Here is an 18,232-nt window from a genome sequence, read left to right as displayed (position 1 = left end):
AACGGGTCAGTCGTATATGCTATTCCCGATATCAAAGTAAGATCCAAACCAATCTCAAAACGCATCCTAAACTGTTTTGGAATCATGTCAACAAGCAACGCGGGGAATCTGGCCTACCTTCCTCTATGACATTTAAGGGCGAAACTGTATCATCACTGCAGGAGATCTGCAGACTGTTTTCGCTAAAATTTGTTGACGTTTTTACCGATGAACAGCTTACCGACAACGAAGTACATCACGCAGCAGACAATGTTCCCCTATATGGCCATGTACTAGGTGTTATCGACATCAGCGAAGAAATGATCTCCTCTGCTGCATCAAAACTAAAGTCATCGATCAAACCTGGTCCTGATGGTATTCCGTTCAATTTCCTGAAAAGACACATTTCCAGTTTGCAGTATTTGTTGCTCCTCCTGTTTCGGCTTTCCTTATCCAGTGGCATCTTTCCTTCATGTTGGAAGATTGCACAAATGTTTCCTGTGCACAAGAAAGGGAACAAACGTGACGTGGACAATTATCGAGGAATAACTTCGCTGAGTGCAATATCAAAACTGTTCGAACTCGTTGTGATGGATCCTCTGCTTTCTCACAGCAAGCAGTATCTGTCTGAAACTCAGCATGGATTCATAGCCGGTCGCTCCACTAGTACTAATTTATTGTGCCTTACATCTTTCATCACGAACAGCATGACGAAAAGAGCTCAAACAGATGTCATCTACACAGATCTGTCAGCTGCTTTTGATAAGTTAAACCACTGCATTGCTATCGCCAAATTAGACAAGTTAGGAGTAAATGGCACTCTATTGGAATGGTTCCGATCATATCTATCCGGCCGCCAACTAACGGTTGCTATCGGCGACTGCAGGTCTGATTCCTTCGTGGCTACATCGGGAATACCCCAAGGAAGTCATTTGGGTCCGTTAGTCTTCCTACTATATTTCAATGACGTGAATTTTGTACTCGAAGTTCCCCGCCTATCGTATGCTGATGACCTGAAAATATTCTTGCAAATCCAATCCATCGAAGATTGCTATTTCCTTCAACATCAGTTAGAATCCTTTGCCAATTGGTGTAACGTCAACCGTATGATAGTCAATCCGGCAAAATGCTCGATGATCACTTTTTCTCGGATTAAAAATCCCGTTAGATTCGACTACACGCTTTTGAATACCAGCATAGAACGTCTGAGTCATGTCAAAGACTTGGGCGTAATTTTGGATTCCCAGCTGACGTACAAAATGCATATCTCATACGTTGTAGGTAAGGCTTCCAAAACCCTGGGCTTCATCTTTCGGATGGGTAAAGAATTTTCTGACATTTACTGTCTAAAGTCTTTGTATTGCTCACTGGTGCGGTCGATACTGGAGTATTGCTCCGCCGTTTGGAATCCCAATTATACGAACGGTGCCGAACGAATTGAGTCCGTGCAACGACGCTTCCTACGATTTGCTCTGCGTAGACTACCGTGGAGAGATCCATTACGCCTGCCAAGTTATGAAAGCCGCTGTCGGCTTATCGATCTGGAGCCGCTAAGAGAACGCCGTAACACCGCTCGAGCTGTACTTGTTGCAGACGTTTTGCAAGGCCGAATAGATTGTAGTGACATTTTGGAACAGATTAATATTAACGTACAGCCGAGAACACTTCGCAATAACGCTATGTTAAGAATGCCATTTCGTCGGACTAACTACAGTATGAACGGTAGTATTGAAGGATTACAGCGTATATTCAACAGGGTTTCTACAATATTCGACTTCAACCTGCCTCGTCAGACGCTGCGTCGAAGATTCAAAGAATTTTTCACTTCGCAATAGATAGCTGTTTTAGTGTTTGTGTCCATTTTTTAGGTTTTTGACGATATGTATACTTATATCTTAAATCTTTTTTTTTTTATTACCATCATTAGGACATAAGTAGTCTGTTGATGTAGGCCTTAAATAAATAAATAAAAAATGTAATTGATAGTTTAAAGCGGTATGGGACTGATATGCGAGTAGGGGGCAGTACTTTTCTTACTTGTAATTGTGGATTTTGATGTCGCACATATGGGTACACCCAGGTTTTTTTTTACACGGTTTGGTTTTAGTCGTTTGAGACCTTTAGCGTCAACGAAACAATGAGTTAACCCAACCAAATAATTCACAAAAAATCAAAGAAAATTCAGGGGGTATTTAAAAACCAGTGAAAGTTCAGGTTTACCGAGAAATTAATGAATTCCAACCGTGTAAAAAAAAACCTGGGTGTATTGTATTTTGCCAATCTAGCCGGGATAAAGTTGATTTAAAAAAAATGGTTTTTCGTAGTATAAAACATGTAAAAAATAGCTGAAAAGTGTGGGACCTGATATCGGGGCTATCTCAAATGGCATAATGCCATTTGGCATAACGAGTTGAATAGCCATGGGCCATTTGGCATAACGACCGTTTTGGCATAATAAAGAAAAATAGTCATAATGATGTTAGGACCATTTGGAATTAAAAATTAAAGATTTATAACTACTCTAAGAAGAAGCTCAATTTACATCTGTATTATTGCCTTATTCTGGGCATATGCGTGATTTACGTTTTGGGCCTGATTCCGGGTAAATTTCAATGTAAATGGATTTAAATGAAGAAATACCTAATATGCTAATTTGCCTCATTCCTGAAAAATGTGATCTTTGAAGTTTTTTGCAAATGCATGCTTCCAATGGAATGATCTACTCATTAGAATTCTTCCAACCGAATGCATGCATAGCACAGATGGAATCATCTGCTCATTTATCTTATTCCATCGTATGACTAGAAAAGAAATCATATACGCTTTGACTTTTGCGTTTTTTAGAAAAATGGGTCATTTAGTATTCTGTCCGGGAAAGGCGTGCTTTTGAAGAAGAGGTCATTTACTATGTTGCCTTTTTCCGGGCAAATGCGTACTTTAAAAAATGGGATGATCTACTTTTTTGTCTTATTCCGGGCGAATGCGTATTTTTAAAGAAGTCATCTACTCTTTCGCCTTATTCCGGGCGAATCCGAACTTTAAAAGAAGAAGTCATCTACTCTTTTTCATTATTCTGGGAAAATGCATACTTTTAAAGAAGGAGTCATCTACTCTTTTTGCATTATCCAGGGTAAATGCGTACTTTTAAAGAAGAGGTCGTCTATTCTTTAGACTTATTCCGGGCAAACGCGTGCTTTTAAATAAGAAGACATCTACTCTTTTGCCTTATTGTAGGTGTTACGTCCACTGGCAGCACTGGCGGGATCATCAGTAACAACTCCTCGGCAGTCCAATCCTGTCTACAAGTGTCAAGCCTCGAACGTCACCGTCACCCGTAATGATACAGTGTCTTTGGTTTGTGTACCGCTAAATAGGGGAAGAAATTACTAGGCAAAACCACTGAAACGTGTTTTTCAACAATAGTTAATTTAGTTTGGACTACTATAAGTGACCGTATCTGCTAGAAGCAAGCTCTACCACAGGTATTACAGTGTTACACGAGCTACTGTCGTTAGGAGACTCTAGAAGCGATTTGTAATAGAAAATTAAGAATACTTAGTGGAATACAACCCATTAATTCGGCTCGGTAAATTTGTATCGGATAAACTTTCGTCGGGGTGAAACTAAATCTTTGAGCTACAAACACTCAATCGGTGGTTGCTACGAAGGATTTCACTCTTGTCCGAACAAAATCTCAAAGATTTACCCATAATAATCGGATTTGGGTACCCACTATTCCACTTCCCGGAAAGATGCCAGAGACAGAGCGAAATGATTGCAAAATCTGCCGGAGGTCGAACAATGTAGACGACATGGTATTCTGCGCGGTATGTGAGGAATGGTTCCACTACCGATGCGTAGGAGTGACCTCAGCCGTGGTCAACGAAAGCTGGATGTGCGCTGGATGCTCGGCTCTGCCATCGTCCACACGGATCGGCGAACTAGGAGCCGGCGACAAATCGATCACTGTTACCACCGTGTCCTCGGGAGCCACTGGATCGTTACCGGCGATGACCCCATCGTCAAGCACGGTGCCATTTTCAATTAATTCGGAATTTCCACTGGCTTTCACGGCAGCGTCGTACAACGTGTCATCGACAGCACTCCCATCGTTACCGCCCGTAATTGCTGGGCCCTCCGGATTCCAACCTCCTGTTACAAATCCAGTCGCAGTACATGCAACTAGTTCAGTCCAGTCTTTGTTGTCGGAACAGGCGCGTGCGAGCCTGCAATGGATCAGAGATCAACGGATAATGCTTGAGCAGCACATGGAAGAAATGAAAAAAAAGAAATGGAACGGAAGAAGGCGATGTTAGTACGGATCACGGAAAACGCTATGCAGGGAGTATTAAGCAGTGAGGCATCAAATGCTTTCAACGAGCAGTCTGCTGCGGTAGGAATCGGAAAGGTTGGTGACTGGCTGGGAGAGATGGTCGGCGAGATGAATAATCTGTCAATCACACCAGCGAGTGCGATGGGACAGGTAGCAGCATCAGTCCTACCTGTGCTCAACGACAGTTCCACCCCGACAACTGCGGGTTCTTTCAACCGAAGTGTATTCGATCCGTCGCTGTCCTCAATATTTCTTGGCGGGCTGAGTAGTTCGGCCAATAGTCTTACGGGTCCGGTTCAGCCAATTTCGCTTACAACAATTGCTACTCCGCAGTTGTCTGGGTACCCGCCGCTTGGTGTGAACAACTTTCATCAAACGAGTGCATTTACAATTAGCACTCAAGTTCCTTCGATGCCCAGGGTGGCGAATGATAATATGACAAATGTGGTTACTGCCTGCCCTACCATCCCAACGGCTTCGATACCGCAGGCACAACCTTACGGTGCGTCAGCAATAAGCACTCACATTCCCAGAATACAACCTAGGCCGCTTTTTCCACAAGCCTCCTTAGGGGGGCATTCTCCAGTAAATTTCACTCATGCACCTCCGATATCGTATCTGGTGGGCCCTTCGCAGCATCAGTTGATGGGGAGACAGATCATGCCAAAGGATCTCCCGCCATTCCGAGGAGATCCAGAAGATTGGCCATTAGTCTATAGTGCGTACGTGAACTCCACAAATGCGTGCGGCTATTCCGATGTGGAGAATTTGGCCCGACTCCAACGTGCGCTGCAGGGTAAGGCATTCGAATCGGTGAAAGCCGTTTGCTTCTACCAGCTTGTGTCCCGTAAGTAATCTCTACTTTGTACATGCTATACGGCAGACCTGAGCTGATCATCCAAACGCTACTGCATAAGGTTCGCGATACTCCAACTCCAAGGGCGGACAAGTTGGAAATGCTGAGTACATTCAGGATGGCGGTCCAGAACCTTTATAACCATGTTGAAGCTTCTGGGCAAGTGGCACACCTGTGTAACACAGTTCTTATACGGGAACTGGTAGAGAAGATTCCGGCGCAACAGCGTCTGAATTGGGCGCTATACAAACAACAGTTTGCGGCGGTTGATTTGCGCACATTCGCTGGCTATATGTCTATGCTGGTGACTGCTGCTTCGGATGTCACCATCACAACGGAATGTAAGCAGTCGCGTCCGAGCAGGTCGGATCGTGGAAGAGAGAAAAATTTTCTCAATGCTCACCTAGCCAGCGAACTATCCAAGAAGGGAGGCAACCAAGAAGACGAACTGAAAAGGAAGGAGTCCAAAGAGTTGTTGTGTCTGGCGTGTAACGGAAGCAGCCACAAGGTGAAAGATTGCGCAACGTTTAAGATGTGGGAGCCTGAAAGCCGCTGGAAGATCGTCCAAAATCACCACCTCTGTTGCACGTGTCTGGGAAAGCACGGACGACGCCCTTGCAAACTGCAAGCTCACTGTGGCGTGGATGGCTGTCAGCAACGACACCATCGGCTGCTGCATTCTGGAGCACCTAAGCATCAATCACCACGCAAAGAAGAACAGACGTCAGTGAAGCAATGCGAGACCCCTAGGGACGGACTGAATGCACATCATGCTACCAAAAAATCTACAATATTTCGAATCCTTCCCGTTAAGTTGGTGTGGAAGGGTAAATGTGTAGAAACTTTCGCGTTCCTGGATGACGGATCGGACATGACTCTGGTCGAACAATCAATTGCTGACCGATTAGGCATCGATGACGGCGAACCACTTCCCCTTGTCTAACACGGACCAGCAACGTAACCCGACAGGAACCCAAGTCTCAACGGATTCGTTTGGAGGTCTCTGGAGACGGAAAAAGCGAACTGTTCACACTGTACGATGCAAGGACGGTCGCTAGCCTCAATCTTCCGAAGCAAACTTTGAACTATGCAGATTTGGCACGACAGTACACCTATCTTCGGGGCCTACTAGTCAGTAGCTACGAAGCAGCCACACCTGGGATCCTTATCGGTTCCAATAATGCCAGCTTGATTGCAACACTGAACTTGCGTGAGGGTAGGCTAGGTGATCCTTTAGCCAGCAAGACTCGCCTTGGCTGGTCAATTTACGGGTACACCGCTGAGGGACAAAAAAAGGAACTTCACGCTGCACGTTGGCGAATGTCAAAGTTATCAACAAGCGGACCAAGAACTGCATGATCTCGTCAAGCAACACTTCACGGTGGAGAGCATTGGTATCTCAGCGGTCAAGGGTCCGGAATCCAAAGAGGACCACCGAGCCCGTCAGATTTTGGAAACAACAACGAAGCGCGTAGGCACTAGGTTCGAGACGGGGCTGCTGTGGCGGTACGACCGTGTGAATTTCCCCAATAGTTTTCCCATGGCAAAACGTCGCTTAGAATGTTTTGAAAGAAGGATGGATAGAGACCCAGAACTGCGGGCGAACGTACAGCGGCAAATCACCGAGTATTTGGAATGCAACTACATCCATGAAGTGACGCCGACGGAAATGGAATCAACGGACCCTCGCAGGGTGTGGCACTTACCATTGGGTGCTGTTAGAAACCCCAAAAAGTCGGGTAAAATTAGACTTGTTTGGAATGCTGCGGCGAAGGTCGGGGATATTTCATTGAACACCATGCTCCTTAAGGGACCGGATCTATTAACTCCCCTCGCTTCGGTGCTTTGCAAATTCCGTGAGCGACCTGTTGCAGTTTGCGGAGACCTGAAACAAATGTTTCATCAGTTCAGAATTCGAAACCAAGATGCGCAAAGCCAGCGGTTTTTGTATCGGCAACACCACTCGGAACCAGTTAAAACATTCGTTATGGATGTAGGTAGCTTTGGAGCTACATGTTCTCCCTTTCAAGCCCAATTCATCAAGAACCTGAACGCGAAGGAACGAAGTGGAGTTTCCTGAGGCAGCTAAAGCGATCATAGAGAAGCACTATGTCGACGACTACCTCGACAGTTTCGACACAGAAGCGGAAGCAATCAAAGTAGCGCTCGATGTAAAAGAGATTCACATACGTGGTGGATTCGAGATCCGAAACTGGCACTCTACTTCCGATGCACTTTTGCGACGGGTTGGGGAACCTAAGCAATCCCAACCGAATGCTATCAACATTGATGCAGAGAGCGGAGCGGAACGAGTTCTGGGGCTCCTATGGCTGCCGAAAGAAGACGTCCTCGCCTTTTCCACCGAACTTCAGCTGGAGGCGATAGCACTGACGAAGCGTAACATTTTGCGCTGCGTAATGAGCCTCTTTGATTCTCAAGGAATCTTGTCGCACATCACAATCCAGGGACGCATGATTATCCAAGACACTTGGCGTAGCCAGACGAAGTGGGATGACGAGGTTGACGAAGTTGTCCGTACGCCAGGCCTGGTAGCGGGTCACTTTTTAGTGACTTGGTCACTTTTTTCGGGCTAGTCACTAAAAAGTCTCTTTTTTCGACCTCAAGTCACTAAAGTCACTTTTTCTCGCAAAAAGTCACTATTTTCAACTATTTTGAAACTATTGACTAAGATTTTTTATAAGGTTTTGTGTATCCATTGGAAGATGCTTTGTTCATGGCGGAAATGAAATTACGGACCTTGGAAAAATGATCACTCTGTAACTTCACCAGCAATTTAACTCGCTGCTCTTATGAGCATTTCACCAGTAGCTAATTGAAGGTGTTTTACGTCACAATTTATTAATTGGTATACAATCATGCAAGCAGGAGACCTGTCGATTTCGAGTTTTTTTTACTCAAACTTTATGCAGTAGGGGATGGTGGGAAGACTTGATTCTACATTGTTTTACCAAGAACTAAAGTAGTATTGTTATAGCAATTTTTTATAATAGATCCTCGTAGACATATGATTGTAATGTTGCGAGTTTTTTTCTTAATTAACAACCTTATTTACTGTGTTTTGTTCCTCCTAAAGATGTTTTTAGTGGCCATGCAAAATTTGAACAACTTCTCCTAATAATGACCAAATGCTATCATTTTTCACAGCATAAAGTCATAAATATGCTAAATGATCTTCGCTGATAGAACATTCTACCACAATTTCAGGATATTTGGATTTTAAGTTGTTGCCTCAATTTGAGCAGACTTCCCTTATTGGGCATCCATATAAAATTTTGTTTAAAAAATTCAAGAAAGTTTAATTTTTTCTCAAGCGGCTATTTTTTTTGTAGATTTTACAGATGTGATGAAGGGTTTGCTCTAAAAAAATATTTATTGAGTATCATAGATATCATAGAAAGGCGATCATCAATTTTGAAGATTACATGCGCTATCCAATTCCATAGCAAAAATCATTCATGAATACGCACAGCAAGTCGGAAAACCTGCGTATTTTGGAGTAAAAATATTTAAAAGTTCAGAGAGCATGTTCCTCATTACAAGCAGGAGGTCGAGGGTTCAATCCCAGGCTCGTTGTACATGAATCTCCATAATTTTTGAATCGTTTTCTACTAAAACTATTCGTACTGTTGTTCCTGTCGCACTAAAAATTAAAAAAACATCCATTTCACCTATGACAAATCTTAGAGTTCTCTGCATCTTTCTTAAGTAGGTGTTCAGCTAATCCAATGATCGAAATTTTCACTCATTCTCACGAGAAGAGAATGCTCATTTACGCAGATTTCAGCCTAAAAATAATTTTCAGAAAAGAAAAACAGGTGTTAAGAGTGATACCCATATTTCGCTCACTTCCAGTCGCGTAAACATTTTTTTTGCTTGCAGACTACTCATAGTTTTGAATTGTCCTGCTTTTTACAGATATTGAGTAAAATTTCCGTGGGTTTAAAAGAGAGGGCAATACAAATTTACTTAGTCACTAAGTAGATAAAAGTTAGCGAGTAAGATTTTCGTTTCTCTTCTGAGTTCGTTCTAAGAGAAAAGAGTGGTGAGTGAAAGATGTTTTCTGCCACAAATTACGAAAAAAATATTCTCCTTCGACCCAAAAACGCCTGATTTCGTCTCATCGAACTTGCAACTGAAATTGGAAGTCACTATTTGGTCACTTTTTCTGCAACTGAAAGTCACTATTTGGTCCCTAAAATCACTATTTTGAGTGGCTTCAGTCGCTACCAGCCCTGGTACGCGCTGGCTTCGATGGACGAAGTTGTTTGAAAATGTTGGTCAGATGAGACTACCTAGGGCCTATTTTCCAGGATTCCCTGCTGTTGATATTGGGCCGGTGGGCCTTCACGTTTTTACAGATGCGAGCGAGGAGGCATATGTCTATATGCACCTGAAAGACCTCTTCGTCAACGTCTATTTTTGCTTCTAGAACCACAGACTAGCAACTATGCACTACACGAACCAATTCGATTCATCAGTCGCCGCTTCAACGAATTCTTCGATATTTTTGACTTTAATTCATCAGTTGACGTGTTTCGTCATCGGTTACTAGACTTTTTCCGTACCGCTGACCGTAACCAATTAGTTTAACTAATATTCATTTAGACATTCATTGTCAGTTGAATTATTTTAATAAATAAACAAATAAACATTTTTGATTTTTCACGGTCATATAAACCATTATTTGCTATACATGACTTATGTAAAACCAGCTTGTGGAAACTATGCAGGCCTGGTAGCGAGTCACTTTTTAGTGACTTGGTCACTATTTTGAGTCTAGTCACTAAAAAGTTACTATTTGCATCCAAAAGTCACTAAAGTCACTATTTTTGCATTGCCTGCTGTAAAATAGTTCAAAATGAAAATCATTTGTACCTATTATTATCAATCAAATCAAATGTGAATCTACACTCAAATTAATTGATTGATAAATAATATGTGCGAAAACCGCATAGAATTCAAAATAGCCGCAGGTTTCCCAATTCAAATGCAGTTCTTACGAAGTATGTGAGAACCCATTTATTTGCATTATTGGATCTTAGTAATTTTATGTGCAATGGTTAATAAAATTAGGTTATAAATTCCCGCACATAAATTAGCTTCCCACCAAGATTCCAATCACGAGTGAAAACAAAGAAACCAACTTGGGGGAAGGAAAAACTGTCTGAAATATTCACAAATCTAACATTTTTCATCGTTATAAGGTGAGTGACTCTTTGAATATACTTTATGCAGTCACTGGTCTAAAATCTCTTGTATCCAGTTCGCACGAATAACCATTATTGTTGAACTAGAAGCGTGTTTTCGAAACGTGATCTATCGCAATGTCTTCCGCATGTTACTTAACCCCAACAGAGTTTGTTTGCAGTCCAACCAGGAACTCGGACCGGACTCAAAATCATGACGCTTTAACCACGGAACCTGCTCACTTATTGGCAATGCCGAATCTACATAATGCATCTTCAGTTTTTCGCATTTTTTTTTCGATTCGAGTGTATTATGTGATATTATGTGACATATATGTGAAAAAAAAAACATTTTAATCTGAAATTGCTCATGATAATAAATTGAAATTATGAATACAGTTTGTTTTTTCCGCTATCCCAAATCAAGCGTTACGAATTTTATTAGTTTATCTTATAGATAAAAGCTTCTCAGCAGCATCTTCAAACTCATAAGGCATCGAATATCTTTCAATACCATCGCACATAAAAGTTATGATAATGGTACAGACGAGAATTCAATATGTATGCACATATTTCACATGTGCAAAAGTAACTGGTCATATTCTATGTGCCGGGCATTTATGTTCAATATGCACACTTTCCTCACCCAGGTAACCATTAAGCACTTTAATAAACCTTATATAAACCATATAACAACATTTCAGTGCCAATAAGCTGTATATACGATTTTCAAATGCTAATCAGCCGTATAAACTTCGAGCATCAAAAGAAGCCGTATATCGGTATATAACGCTTTGATATAAGCCCTGTGGATTCAAGCCGAATAAGGGAATTATTATTGCCAAGTTAGAGCTACTATCTATGACGTTTTAGTATAATCAATAACAATCACACCTAGAATTTCATAACCTGTCTCTTTTACTCGCATTAGAAACATTTTTTCTTGAGATCAGTCGTGTTTGCTTTTCAATATTGTTACGATGATGAATAATAATCTGCAGCCAAGACGCATCATATTGCATGGAAAATACAAGAAAATGTTTCATGAGCTGTGGGGTTTTTAAATACAAACAAATCCGTCTATAATTAATTACTCAATGTATTATTTTCCTCCGTCATTTTCAATGCTTTCTCGCCCTTGATGCAGAGGCAGATGAAATCCTTCTGCTTTTTATCCCTTCCAAACAATACATCCATGCAGATCCGTGTTGGATCACATGGTAAAGTAAGCGATCAACCTAAACAAAAAGCATCATACACAGCTCCAAGCGTTCAAGTCCGGAGTTAAATTAAATTAGCAAAAAATTTGAATCCCCAATAGGAATAAAAGAGAAAGAACGCATCAGAATGTGAAAACAAGTATTTTCCATTTCATTTTTTTTTTTTCGTTCCGTTCCAACTCGTCTAAAAATTTTGACATTTTGGCATAGGCGTGAAAAAATAGGTAGGGGCAAGCACTATACCAGCCAAATAATTCGCCAAAAGCGGCTTTTGAGCAGCACTAAAGAATATTTTAGGTCTTATTAGCTCTGCTGAAAGGGTTTTATTGCGGCTATAGAGCCGAAATGAAGTCGATTTTAACGGCTTAATGGTTACTTGGGCAGTGTAGTAGTAATATAGTTAATTTGGGAAATATGCATCAAAGAGGTTCTAAGAGTGTTGTGGAAATCGTGAGGTTATTTTCGATTCATGTCAACTATGATCTTTTTCTTCACGAATGAAATTTGGCTAACCTAAGTAAAGAGTACACGGACAGATAAATCAACCCAAACTTTGAGTTCAATATACGCACTATTGAGAATATGGCAGAAAAAATTTACCCAAATTTGGGTAGTTTTCCCTTTTTTTCCCATGATTGCTATCAAAACTAGAGCAAGATGCAAACACCTCACCGAGGTTGCTCAGCCCAATAACCCAAATTTGAGTAAATTCAATATTCTCTATTTTGGGTTGATAAAGGTCCGCTTTGGATAAATTAAACTCAGCTTTGGGTAAGTTGTTTACATGGGATTAAAGGCAAACTACCTATTGTCAGAAAAGCCATTTTACTCAAATTTGGGTTATTGGCCCAAACCACGGTTTTGAGTGCAAACAACCCATTTTTGGGTAGTTTTGGTTTTCAGTGTACAGAATTGAGGATTATTGGAACCAGAACCACGTATGGTGAGCGGTAATACCCTCCGGTGACAAAGATAGTGAACAATCTCAGTTTCATCACATGACAATGATGTTTGATGTTTCTCAACGTCAGGGAGAATAATGAGCGATAAGGGCGTCGATGACAGAAAGTACATTATGATTGTTAAATGGTTGTTTAGATTAAAAAAAATAACTCGAAATTATTTGGCCACCCATTTTAAAATAACTATAATACTAAAGTCTGCCATTTAGAAATTCAAGTTTATTAGAATTTCTGGATTGGATCTAATAAGAGACTATCGTTTTATTGGATTTTCAATTTTTTTTTTCTCAGAATGTCACGACGAGCTCAAAATCTCAAAATCTAAAAAAACTTCATTTCAATTTGTTATTAAACCATAGTTTGATAACAGTTGATATCGTATTTTATTATTTTAATTACTTTATATTTTTCAAACAAATGGTCCTACCAAAAATTTATAAGCTTTCTGAGTCCAAATTGTTCATCGTCTAGGTATTAATTAGATCATTTTCTATCATGATTTGGCTGTTAGAAAAAGAAAACTTCGAGGTCGTATTTAACAACAAAAGTTGTTGTAATTATAAGCATAATTTCGAGACGCAACTTGTTATTCACTACCAGTTCCCTTGACGCCGGGTAGTTTCCTTCTCGTGGCGTGTTACTTAATATGAGGTATCATGGTCACATTGCTAGTTTCTGGCAAATCCAACGAATATCATCCTCAATATCCCACTGCGTGGTACTTATGAGAGTGTCGCAGTCACTGACCTCTTGCTTCCATCCTCTTTCTCCTCACGATGAAGATGGGCGTGGTCATTACCAGTAATCCTCATGCTTATGTTGTTTTTGCCTTCTCTTGATTTCAGATAGCATTCTAGATAAGGATTTCAAAAATAAAACACTAGTTTTCAATCTACGAATTATGCCTAACAATGCTAATGCAACTTGTAGCTCTATACCGGTTCAAAACTTTATACAAAAGTCACTATTTGGTCACTTTTTCTGCAATTGAAAGTAACTATTTGATCACTTTTTCGTCATCGTTGGTAACTAAAGTCACTATTTTGAACGGCATTCATCGCTACCAGCCCTGACTATGGGTGGTTGAAGGCGGCTTTCGTTCGACGATGTGGTTAAACCTGTTCTACCAGGCATAACAAGATCAACTCATGTGAAAACAATGAAATATTTCATCGATTACAATCATTTTGTCAATAACTGTTTAACAACAAAACTGATGTTGATGATATGGTTTTCCATCTAGAATTAGATTTTCGAACTCTAAACAATATTATTAATATTAATATAAGACAATAAACTGAATTATAATCCAAATTGTTTGTGATTTTTTTTTGCTAAACTGTTCAATAATTGTGCGGGAAGTTTATCAGAATATATTTTGCTTCACTCGAAAAGCGTCACGCCAGTGCCGTATTTTAGCATCTCTCCCAACATCTCCATTTTCTTCATAACATTATAATTAAATCTTTCGTTATTTCCATCCATGGCGTGTTTTTTTTTAACAGATCAATGCTAAGACGAACGGTTCAAACCACGTGCTGGCAAGTAGCTACAAGCCTCCGATCGCACGGAAGACCGTAATGTATATCGGTGCAGACGTTACCCACCCCTCCCCAGAGCAGACCAACATTCCGAGTGTCGTTGGTGTGGCAGCCTCGTATGATCTCGAAGGGTTCCGCTTCAATTGCTGCTACCGCCTACAAAACGCCAAAGACGAGATGATCCGGGATTTGCAAAATATCGTGGTCAAACAGCTGCGACAATTCAAACAGCAGAATCAGAAACTTCCTGAACTGATCATGTATTATCGTGACGGCGTTTCGGAAGGCCAATTTCAGGAGGTACTGACCGTTGAACTCCGTGCAATGCAGGCAGCGGCGGCCAGCGTGGCACCGAATTATAAACCAAACATAACCTTCATTGTTGTCCAAAAACGGCACCATGCTCGTTTCTTCCCTACCGATAAATGTCCCACCGAGGGCCGCAACAATAACGTGCCCCCAGGAACTATTGTTGACAAATATATCACCACTCCTAATCAGTACCAATTTTTCCTGGTGTCACATGCTGCCGTTCAAGGCGTGGCTAAACCAACGAAATACTGCGTCCTCTACGATGATGAAAATTGTAATCCAGATCAGCTGCAGGCACTGACTTACTATCTATGTCATATGTTCACGCGCTGCAACCGAGCCGTGTCCTACCCGGCCCCGACTTATTACGCCCATCTTGCCGCCTACAGAGGACGTGTCTACATTAAAGAGTGAGTAGATTGTAATACGGATACGTTGTTCGATTCTAACATGATATGTTTTCTTCCTTCAGTCGCAATTTGAATATGACCAATTTGGTGAGAGAGTACGAGAATATGCAAATTAAGTCCGAAATCCAGGATGGTCATCCAATGTTCTTTGTGTAAAAATATCTAAAGAAAAAAAAATTGTCATTTATAACTACATACTAATTCATTTTATGTTTAATCAAATATGTTACAAAAATAAACAATATATAACAGGAATCTCATCAATCTTCATAAAAAATATATCGCCAATAATAAAGAATTAGTTTGATCATTGTTAAGTCAGAACGATTTCTTTTTATTCTAAGGAAATAATCGCTAGCACAGTTTGCTACTATAATTTTATTTAAGAATTGCTATAATTATCTCTTTATATTTTGCTTCTTAGAACGCTCTGACTAAACACCAAGAAATTGAATATACATGTTGAGTGCGTATATTTATTGATGAACGAACTCAGATTAAATAAAATACATTTATGTTGATTAATGTGGTTCCGCCAAAGAAACAATGTTTCGTGTTCTCTTTTTTGTGAAAATTCTTTTATTCTTTCTGTACCTTAGAAATTGATTTACGTATGATTGAAGTGACACAGGTATAAATTGCCAAGGAGATGCGCCGCATGAAGTTTGAATTCCTAGGACTGAATGTAGTCAGTTGATCAAACTTTGGAGAACACAGAATACCACAGGAACAAAATCTATTCTATGTGCCATTTGGTAAACTTTTCTATAGAAAATGTTGGAAGTGTGACATTTTTTCATTCGCCACCTCTGTACTAAATGGCTATCAACTAGCGGCCTTGATAAGGATTTTTTAAATATATTTTTTTAAAGTTTGTGTGTTTTTCAGAAGAGTTTTCTTGTTGTTAATTTAAGATTGATAGTTTTGAAGTCGATTCTTTTAACGCGATTAGATTCCGCTGTTATCGCCCTTGCAACCAAATTATTATTTTTTTTTCCAAGTTCGTTTATTTGGTAGGCACAGGCGTGTATAACCATGCCATGTGATATATACAATCAATATCATTTTATTGTACAGTTAGTAAGAGAGGGATAGAAGCCAGCGTACTCGTGGTGACTCGAGGTTAGTTTACAAAGTTTAAGGATGGACGGGGCTTAGGATTTAGGATCAGGAAATTTCAGCTTCTCATCCGAGCATTTGGCGTCCGGGACGATGTGGCGTGTCGTCTAGAGATGGTCGGGTTTCACATTTTGTATACCCGAACCCGACCCGAAACCGATTCGGAAATTCCTTTCAAACCCGGACCCGACCCGAACCCGGAATGAAAAATCTTATCAAACCCGAACCCGACATTTTTTGCAGTCTTAAGCCCGAACTGGACCCGAACTAATTTTCAGGTGGAAAATTCAAACTAGATATTTTATATTCGCTGGGTTCGATTCCCGGTGCCGGTCTAGACAATTTTCGGATTGGAAATTGTCTCGACTTCCCTGGGTATAAAAGTATCATCGTGTCAGCCTCATGATATATGGTGCAAAAATGGTAACCTGGCTTAGAAACCTCACAGTTAATAACTGTGGAAGTGCTTAATGAACACTAAGCTGTGAGGCGGCTCTGTCCCAGTGTGGGGATGTAATGCCAATAAGAAGAAGAAGAAGAATGGCCTGCATATAGACAACATCACGATCTCCCAAAACACCTCGAACTTCCCTGAAGGGTTGTTTACCTCGGGCCACAACACAAGGGTATCCAATAATTGCCCTCTGGAGGCGTCATTTCCCGAGCAGAACCAAACTACGTGATCGATGTCATCATAACATACATAAGTTGCTATCGACAAGGTTTATTCTGTACGAATGTGCGTTTAGTGAATAGTGATTGGACATAAGTCTCGACATTACGCGAATGAAGTCCAAGTTCGTTGTGTGGCCAATTTCTTTGTCAACTTTGGAGAGTACTCTGACGGACTAATGGGAATAACTCGTTGCTGGAGAATATTGTCTATCTTAGGCCCGATGCCCACGTAGCGTATTTTCAACGCTACGTGCACACGGCGTTAAAATGACGCATGTGTGCATCGGGAAAAAGCGGTAACGCAGCGTCGCTGCACCGATGCACACCTGCGTTTTTTCAACGCCACGTGCTCGCAGCGTTGAAAAATCGCTACGTGGGCATCGGCCCTTAAACCTTACCTTCCTGTGCGCCCCCCTTTGCCAGCGAGTCTGCCTTCTCATTGCCGTAGATTGAGCAGTGAGAAGGGACCCAAACAAAGGTAATCTTGAATGATCTTTCGACCAAAACACGCATCTGCTCTCTTATGTTTGCAAGAAAGTAAGATGCGTGTTTAACAGGTTTCATCGACCGGAGTGCCTCGATAGAACTAAGACTATCCGAGAAGATGAAATAATGGTCTACGGGCTGATTGGAAATTATCCCCAAAGCGAAGTTAATTGCTCCCAGCTCAGCAACATAAACCGAATACGGTTCCTGAAGTTTTCGGAAGGTGGTTGAAGTTATTGAAGTCATTGAAAACACCGAAGCCAGTGGATCCGTTGTTGCGAGAACCATCAGTGAAATATCTGTTGTTGCAATTGACATGTTCATATATTTCTGAAAAAAGGGAGGGAATAGATATTTGTCGAAGATAATCTGGTATTCCTTGAATAGCGTGTTTAATGGGCAGATCGTATTCAATTGAGGAACTGTCGTTGGTGAAATGAACTCGAGGTGGATTATAACACGGAAGACAAAGATCTGACGATATGTAGTTTAGATAAACTCTGGGGAATCTTGAACGACAAGTCAGTTCAAGCATTTTAAGTTATCTAGAACAAGTGTGTTACTTGTTCCACATTTGAGGAGTATTCTAACTGAGAGCTCTCAATAACGGTGCTTTGGAACGGCATTTTTTTTATCAAATACTCAAAATTGAAGATAAAGATTGATTGATGTCATCATTCAACAGCTTGAGTTTCAGTTGAGCAGGGTACCGCTTCTTAGTGAACACAACCAACTGAGTTTTTTGCGGTGAAAACTCGAGCCCTAAATGTCTGGCACAAACAATCAAATTATTTAGGGTACTTTGCAATGGTCTCCATATGGACCTCTTAGAGAGACCACGGCATCATCTGCATAAGTTGTCTGAGCGTGCATTGTCCTTCCCAGCAATTGTCAATATTTCTAACATAGAAGTTATAAAGTAAGGGACTTAAACACGAACCTTGGGAAAGGCCCATGTAGCTATTTCGGTATGTTGTCAGAGTGCCGAGTGTGAAGTTCGTTTGTTTTTTTTCTGACAACAAATTGTACAAGAAATTATTTAAAATAACGGGTAATCCACTACTGTGCAGAATGTCTGACAGTACTTCTATGGAAACGGAATCAAAAGCGCCCTTAATATCCAAGAATATTG

General features: G+C 40.8%; 1 protein-coding gene across 3 annotated transcripts in view; it reads left to right on the top strand.

Moving 5' to 3' along the window:
- The window catches only part of LOC134222840 (protein argonaute-2), a 41,673-nt gene extending 26,306 nt beyond the window's left edge, over positions 1 to 15,367 (top strand). For all 3 annotated transcript variants that reach the window (XM_062701990.1, XM_062701989.1, XM_062701991.1), the window contains 2 exons: positions 14,063 to 14,820; positions 14,883 to 15,367. In XM_062701990.1, coding sequence (XP_062557974.1) covers positions 14,063 to 14,820; positions 14,883 to 14,976 — 852 coding nt within the window. In that variant the 3' untranslated portion in view covers positions 14,977 to 15,367. The remainder of the gene's footprint in view (positions 1 to 14,062; positions 14,821 to 14,882) is intronic.
- The last annotated feature ends 2,865 nt before the right edge of the window (positions 15,368 to 18,232 follow it).

The sequence above is a fragment of the Armigeres subalbatus genome, chromosome 3 (assembly GCF_024139115.2).
Source record: "Armigeres subalbatus isolate Guangzhou_Male chromosome 3, GZ_Asu_2, whole genome shotgun sequence".
NCBI classification, from domain to species: domain Eukaryota; kingdom Metazoa; phylum Arthropoda; class Insecta; order Diptera; family Culicidae; genus Armigeres; species Armigeres subalbatus.
The sequence above is the reverse complement of the archived record's forward strand: the minus strand, read 5'-3'. Positions and strand labels throughout refer to the sequence as shown.